Source organism: Dipodomys ordii, unplaced genomic scaffold (assembly GCF_000151885.1).
Source record: "Dipodomys ordii isolate 6190 unplaced genomic scaffold, Dord_2.0 Scaffold46, whole genome shotgun sequence".
NCBI classification, from domain to species: Eukaryota; Metazoa; Chordata; class Mammalia; order Rodentia; family Heteromyidae; genus Dipodomys; species Dipodomys ordii.
This window is the reverse complement of record NW_012267262.1, coordinates 2000633-2009011: the sequence shown is the minus strand read 5'-3', so window position 1 is coordinate 2009011 and position 8379 is coordinate 2000633. Positions and strand designations below refer to the sequence as shown.

Genomic DNA, 8379 nt, shown 5'->3' with positions numbered 1-8379 from the left:
CTATTTTGGGAAGCTGGAAGTTCATAAATCGTTGGCAAATGATGATGATATTTGCCCTAGAAATGGAAGAACTTGGTAAAATGAGTTGAGATACTTTTATACAAATGAAGTTATCATTCTTAAAATGTTACATTAAAATCTGCTGTTGAGGATGAAAATGTCACATCAATACACAAGATTTGAACTAAAACACTTTGCCTGAGACCCTGTAATATGAAGAAAATGATTGAAATGGTCTCCTATGGAGGGAACAATTTTAGGTTTAGATATTAATACTGTGGGTAGGGGGGGAGAGCTCAGACTATACTATGCTAAATGCACCATCTCTATAATGATTCCTAAGATATTTATAAGGACAGAAAACACCACTATAAGTACACACTACATGAGCACATTTTAAAAATCTCATATATGCATGTTCAGGATACAAGAAGATTATAAAGGTTACGGCTTCACCAATCTCAGCCAACACATGATTTGCTCTCATTAGAGTACAGTTACAATAAGCACTGTGCATAGGGAACTCTGGAATTGAATTGGCTAAATGTCGTCTTAAAAGCTATAGTCTTAATTGGCTCACTCACTACTTACCTAAGCTGTATTTATCAGATATTTCTGTAAATACAGTGGTCTAAGATGTACTACCAGAGTGGTAAATATCATGATTGCTTTCTACTACATCCTGTATTTCTTCAATTTCTCTATGATCACAATTGGAATTTACTGTGAATGAAAAAGAGTAAAAATTGTGAAAGGGTCCTTTAAAGGTTTGCATCATATATATATTAGATAGAATCAGGTTAAGTCTTGCTTTTCCCAGAGGTTGAAAGACAAGGTATCTTCAGCTTTCAGAAAGACATTTAAAGAAGAAGAAACAAAGCATCATGACATTGGACCACTCTGCTTTGAGGCTAGAGCTCGGCTATGAGCATAAAAAAGAAAAATCAGGCACAAAATATAGGAGGACTTCTTGTGTAGAGGTGTAAGAAATAATCAACCAAAGTCACAAATGTGGTTGTTTTAACAATACTACTGCTAATAATAATAATAATAAAAGATGACTTGAGGGAAGAGAATGGACACTTCACCCAGACGCACAGTGGATAGACAGTGAAATATCCCAGTTTGTAGTACACTTGGTCCAAATGAAGGAAACAGATACCCAATTGTGACATCAAATACAAAGTTCACCACTTTAATAGTGTCCAAATCTACCAGCCTTATCTTATATCCAAACAATTGGTCCTTCTAAATGTACAACTTAAACTTCTCTCTTCTGAATAAAATCACTACATTTCTCAGCTCAGCTCTAAAAGACTGATGAATCCAAATAAACAGTCCTGGAAATCTACCATTCTCTGCATGCCCTACTGGCTTCCTCCAATGACAACACACAGTAGGCACTTCTCTATTGACCAAACCAAACAGAGCTCACCCAGTCAACCCAGCCTCCTAGGATAAAGCAAGTGCTCAAAGGAGCAACCCTTCCAGAAAGTGACACCATGGGCTCAGGCAAGAAGTTCTTCCAGTGGTCTGTATGCGTCTCACTATAGCATGCGACACTATGGCCTATTTTCTATGTAACACTCTCATGCATGGCTGTGAACCAACATGTTTGGAGAAAGAAGAAAACCGGGACTAAAACTTGGGAAAATCTCAAGGGTCGGAAGAGAGTTAAAACAAAATGAAGTCTGGACTATCCTATACCATGGGACTAACACTGGGTACCCAGTTCTAAATCCTTTACTGGCAGTTTGAGTCCCAGGGAAGAAGTTCCCAAGGGGTCAATCATATTCTTGTAACGCTCTCCACGGTGTTGAGCTAAGAACGGGCCCCAGTCTGGCTGTGGAGAACACACCAACTTCAGCCTCTGCAAAAACAAAATGTTAGAGACACACATGATTATGGAAGTAGTCTATCTTTTGTCCCTAGGAACCACCTACCCCTCCCCATACTGCTTAGGACCACTTCTCCAGAGCATTTGTTGAAGCCAAGAGCCCCCAACCTCACCTCTACAAGAGAGGCAGTTAGGAAGATTAGTTCCTATTAATTAATTAAACAAAGGACAACAGAAAGAGATTCACTTTGGTTCACTTGAAATTATTTATATCACCCAGCAAGGCGATATTGCAATTACTCCATGTTTGCCTTGCACAAGATTAATCGAGGATAAAAGGCCCAGATTTTAATTACACATTTTCCCCCCTCCAAATGAGCAGAATCTGTGAGAGTCTGTCTCTGCTGCTAAACCCAGTCAGCAAAAGACATGGGCTCAATGACTTTTGCTCTATAATCTCCATAGTGAATTGCTTCATCAAAATAATTGGGTTTTGTTTAGTATTTTTCCCAGAAGTGTATAATAAATAAATATAAATAAATGACCAGAGGGGAGCAACATGAAACCTGAAGAGTCATTGCTAGGAACAACTGAAAATTATAATTATCGGTTGAAAAACTATATATTCCTGGGGGGAGGGGGAGGGGGAGGGGGAGATGAGAAGGGATGGGAAGTAGAAACAAAGGAGGAGGCTACAATGCTTGATAAGAAATGTACTCATTTTCTTGCCCATGTAATTGCAACCCCTCTGTACAGTATTTTCACAATAAAAAAAACAGATGAAAAAATATATATTCCTAACTTGGTTTAGCAGTGTGAGTTTGTGCAAGTGAGCTAAAAGTAATATGGGTGTCTCTACCCTTTAAACTGAATTTTTTATGGAAACCAATGTTTGACTGGAATCCTTTCCAGGAAAAAAAAGAAAGCATATTTCTGAATATATAAGAGGGAATAATTATATGTTTATTACCTATTACAGTGAAGCTGGTTCTTTTAGCTGTTGGTTTAATCTCCCCTTAATTATCAGCTTGCTGCCTTTGTGTCCCGAATCAGCCATAATAAATTTATATGGCTGACTCATCAGCTTGGAGAATTTCCTAAGACAACAGTAGCAGAAGATCCACCAGGATCTGTTTGAGGAAAGCTTTTCTAGGTCTGTTGGTGGAAAAGTTGATCTGAAGCAAGAGAAAGCTCTTCCTCCTGCCCCACGGCTGGACATGAATGCATGGGACCACAGTTAATTCACCTCAAAAGGATACCTAACAGCATTTTCCATGTAAACACACCAGGACACTGATTCAATACAAAGGCTCCTAGGCCTAAACTGCCCAGCTCCATGCCCATCTGTAGATGGACACTTGTGTGGTAGACTATGACCTTATTCCCATACTATTTCTTCCCTGCAGAGCCTCCTCATTTTATCAATCTGGCTGCCCATGAGCTAGCCCATAGAGCTGTTTTCCACCCTCTGTTGGCAGATATTTCTATGTCTTGATCTCATCCAGTGCGTCTCAAATTTGAATATGCCTGTGAATCACTTGGAGGAGATGTGCAGCCTTCTCTTCCCAGAGATCCTAGTTTGAGAAAGCTTCTTGGAGTCTAAGCATCTGTAATTCCAACAGCTTTCCAGATTTCTCCTGGACCGACCCCTAAGTAGCATGAGTCTGGTCCAAAATGCCAGGCCCCTGTATCTTCAAGGCAACAGCTGAGCTCTGTCTTGATTCCTAATACTCCTGTACAAATGCTATTCAACAAAAGTCTGATCAACTGGATCAGCAAGCAGTCCCCTTCCTATCAACTCTAAACTGAAGGCAGATATTATTATTATTGTTATATTATTATTATTATTACAAAAGGGAAATGCCTTCTGGGAGGAATTAATAAAGATAACTCTCACTTCATTACAGCCATGACCTGGAATATCTTTATTTATTTTTTTAACGATGGTAACAAGGTTTGTACTCGGGGGCCCATACATGTTAGCAGGTGTTCTACCACTTGAGTCACACCTCTAGCCCTTTTGCTTGTTTTCTTCCTTTTAGTTATTTTATATAAGGCCAGTTTTGAACCACCATCTATGTTTCCTGTGTAGCTGGGATCTCAGGTACATACCACCATACTTGTCTCATTGCTTGAGAAGGGTTCTCACTAATGTTCTTGCATAAGCTATCTTTGAACCATGATTCTCTCAATCTTTGCCTCCAGAGTAGCTGAAAATCCAGGCATGTACCACCATACCTGTCTCCTACATGAATTCTTATTACAGCCTATGAAAATAGTAAAATGTTATCAAGTTGGACCTTTCAGTCATTCCTAATACAAGAACCAAAAGAAGGAGTGGTCACTTGAAATGTAATGGTAATTAATATTTGGTAGGAAGGAGGCTTGGATAGAGAGGCATATCAGGAAAGGGAGGAGCTGATATGTGGTTAAAAACTAAAGAATGAGCCAGGCACTAGTGACTCACGCCTGTAATCCTAGCTACTCCGGAGGCTGAGATCTGAGGATCATGGTTCAAAGCCAGCCCTGGCAGGAAGTCCATGAGACTCTTATCTCCAATAAACCACCAGAAAACCAGAAGTGGCATTGTGGCTCAAGTGGTAGAGCACTAGCTTTGAGCTGAAGAGCTGAGGCCCAGAGTTCAAGTTCCATGGCCGATAAAAAACAAACAAATAAACAAAAGAACTAAAGAATAAAATTCAAATGGTGGCTAAGGGGAGAGAAGGAGGAGGAGAAGGAAGCTTCAGGGAAGAGGAGACACTCTGATCATTCGTTCCTCAGAGCTGTCCCCACACACAGGAGCAGCATGGCAAAGCTCAGCCTGTGGGTTGGCTGCACACCCCAATTACAAGGGTTATAAATACATATGGATTTCATAGAAACCGTGGCAACTGCAATCACTTAATCACCGTGTTTCCCTCTTGAATAAGTTGACTGGATCTTTTGTGTGTGTTTATGGGTTGTTGTTGCTGTTTTTTAATGCACACTGCTTTTAGGGGCTCTCCTTCAGGAGAGAGTAGGATAGCAGGGGGAAAGCAAGTAGAATTACCTCAATAAATCTTCCAGGGGCCAGATGCATTTTTATCACAAACATAATCGGGATCCAGATAACTGAGCAGGCAAGCATTAACCATCCGAGCACCATGGACCAGTTTGGGTAGCGGTAAGATCCATAGGTCATTGGCTCCCACTGGTAAAAGCTAAAGCAAAGGATAAACTGGGGAAAAAAGAGAAATCCAACGTTAGGGTGGTGCTGTGATCATGCATTATTCAACAGGCATGTGCTGAACCCGTGATGAGCCTGATGCTTTCATTTCCATTATCTTATTTCATACCCATGTCCACTCTGAAACAGAACGTTCCAAATGAAGAAACTGAATTTCAAAGAGGTGATGATGACATGCATTTAGCTGCTGCTGCCCCAGCATTTGCCATCCCCTAGGAACTGTGTGTGTGTGTGTGTGTGTGTGTGTGTGTGTGTGTGTGTGTGTGTGCGTGCATGCGCGCATACAAACTGAGATGAACTAAACAGTCAGCAAAGTGACTAACAGGAACAAGTGGGAAGGAGGAAGGGGCGGGGAGTTTGTAAGGGACTGTCTGTATTTCCTACAGTGGATAATCAAGCTTGTTATATGAATAAGCTATGTTAAATTTATGCATTTTTAATTTTTTAAAAGATTGGCTTTCTCTTTGCATGAGGGATGGCCCACATCCAGGAGCTGCCTTTTAAGCTGTCTGAGTGAGGCCCAAAGTGGTCCCTGAGCAGTGACTGAGCCAGAAGCCTGGTCCTATAATAAGCTATTGGGCAAGCAGAGAGAATCCACAGCTCCCTCTCCAACTGACTCAAGGTGAACGAGTGTCATTGCCAAACAGTGAGCTGAGAGCCCAGAGACCGGCAGGCTAATCTTGGCTCTACCATTAATTAGCTGAGGGACCTTTATGTCTCAGACTTCTCTGCTATAAAGTGGATATATTTCACGCCATGTATAGAGTACAGGAGTTTGGGAATAAGAGTCTGTTAGTTGCTCAGGCATTCCCCTCCCCCGATTTTAAGAGAGGTCGTGATTTATTTTCTACCCATTATCTCCTATCACTGAACACTTGGCTGGAAACAGATATAGGATCTCTCTGAAGGCTCAGCCAGTGTATCTGAGGAACAGAAAAATGTATCTGCCGAAAACAGAGGCACCTGTGAAGTTGGATGATGAGTTCTAGCTGCTCTAGCCAAGCCTTTAAGGATAGGGAACATTTCCCTAGGAAAATCATGTGGCTTCCAGTACTCATCTTGACCATGGTAGCCTTAGCCTAAAATACCTTTCCCACCTGAATCCTATCCCTGTCTCTTCCTCTCCCACCCCATTAAGCTGTGAAATAACTATCTAAGAATGACTGGGAGAAATAACATCAGAGAAAAGAAGATATGGAAGTATTTCGGAAATACATGACCCACTATACAAATAGAAGGCATCTATATTGCTGTTGCAAATCCCAGGCTGCTTGAGCAAATGATTCTTTCAATGCAACAATAATTCAATATATTGATTCAAAGCAACATGAGCCCAAAGACAACTGTTGAGATTAAAAAAAAAAATGTTACTCTAGAAAGAGATGCTGCCTATTCTAGGTTCTTTTTTAAACACTTGCCCCTAGAGTTATAAGCTTTATTAGCCAGTCTATAGGAAATAGGACCTAATGTAATTATGGTAAGCTGCTCCATTTCATTTACTATATAAATAGCAATACATCTGCTTATGTGTGTGCATAACTCAGAAACGTGATCTGACTATGTATACAATAATTGCATGGGGAATATTTATAGCTTCATAAATCTGTGAAGGCACATATAAAAATGATCAATTTTATTTCAGGGGCTTCGAAGTAATTTAAGCCTATAATCTCAACCTATTCTAGCATACTACAAATTCCATTTTACAGAAGGGAAAAATGTAAAATATAAGTAGAGCTTGGTCCTTGGACAGCCATTTCCAGTTGCACAAACATCACATCAAACATATGTACAGACCTATTCTTTGCCATCAATTTCCCTCTGCCAAGTCAGCTCTAATAAACCTTGTTGCCAGATGGGCCTAGCCCTGAGAGATGGTAACTCTTCCACCAAGTCAGGCCCATCTTGATGTTTTACTGATAGCGGCCAAAGGTAGCAATGCAGAGACTGGTTAGTAGTTGATGATAATGAAATTGACCATTTCTAATCATCCTTAGCTTCCAACTAACACAGAAAGGAAATCTGGTCCAAGATATTATCTGTGATCTGGATACAATTTCTAACATGAATTTTGTTTTGGTTTGGTTTGGGTTGGGTTGTGGGGCTTGAACTCTGGGCCTGGACACTATCCCTAAGCTCTTTTTTTTCCTCAAGATTAGCACTCTAGCACTTTGAGCCACAACTCCACTTCAAGTTTTCTGGTGGATAATTGTAGATAAGAGTTTCACTCACTTTCCTTCCTGGGCTGGCTTTGAACTGCAATCCTCAGATCTCAGCCTCCTGAGTAGCGAGGGTTACAGGTGTAAGCCACCAGCTCCTGGCTTAACATGCATTTTCTAACCAAGATTTATTAAGGCAGAGAGGAGCTAAGGAACTTCTCAAAAACAAAAAAAAATAGCAAGTCCCTCGATTCTTCCCTGATAGTAAGATTAGGACTATTTTAACCTACTAAAATAGCCAACGTCTACCAGGAGATGAACATTTGGGCTCTTAAGAAATGTTCAGCTCATGAGCTGAAGCCTAGATGGCACTGTATATATTTGGCTCTGTAAAGTTCCTTTAAAGTCTCTAAGCCTCAGTGCACACATCTGTAAAACAGGGTGAAAATCACCCAGCAGGCATAGTGGCCATAATTTTTAAAACAGTATTGTTGAAAATCCTACTCATCGGGCTGGGAAGGTGGCTCAGTGGTAGAGCGCTTGCCTTGCATGCCTGAGGCCCTGGGTTCCATTCCTCAGCACCACATAAGCAAAAAGAAAAAAGCCAGAAGTGATGCTGTGGCTTTAGTGATGGAGTGCTAGCTTTGAGCTGAAGAGCTGAGGGACAGCGCTCATGCCCAGAGTTCAGGCCCCACAACCAGACCCAAAAAGAAAAAAAAAAAAAAAAGAAAATCCTACTCATGCTAGATCTCCATATGCACAAGGGATGATTATTTGTGCATGGTATATTTCTATAGCATATAAGAAAACTCTCTGAAGTTTAATCTCTTCTAGGACAGTAGAAAAAGGAAAGCAAAATCTAGAACAGATTCTAAGTTTGACTCAACCAAGAATAAACTATGAAGAATGGGGGAGGGAAAAATCCCAGTTCTTCACACACAGTTCTGTCCTGAACTCAAGAGATGAAAAGCCTTTCTGAATCTATTTAACTCATATTCCCCAGAACTCTGATGGGAATGTTCAATCAACTACAAACTGAAATATGAATGTAGACATCTGTGTTGATTCAGAGGGAAAGTAATACTGAATGGTTTTTGTGTCCTGAACCTTTAGCTTTTAATGAAGAAACTAAGGTGTTTTGATGGAAGGAAGGAAGG

The 8379-nt window shown here is 40.6% G+C and overlaps 1 protein-coding gene across 1 annotated transcript in view; it reads right to left on the bottom strand.

Annotated features, from left to right (window-relative positions):
* Window positions 1-1523: 1523 nt before the first annotated feature.
* Slc6a5 (solute carrier family 6 (neurotransmitter transporter), member 5) overlaps window positions 1524-8379 on the bottom strand; it is a 52377-nt gene continuing 45521 nt past the window's right edge. Inside the window, exons 15-16 of the mRNA XM_013019570.1 lie at window positions 4887-5054; window positions 1524-1870 (exon numbers count right to left, since the gene is read on the bottom strand). Coding sequence (XP_012875024.1) covers window positions 1715-1870; window positions 4887-5054 — 324 coding nt within the window. The 3' untranslated portion in view covers window positions 1524-1714. The remainder of the gene's footprint in view (window positions 1871-4886; window positions 5055-8379) is intronic.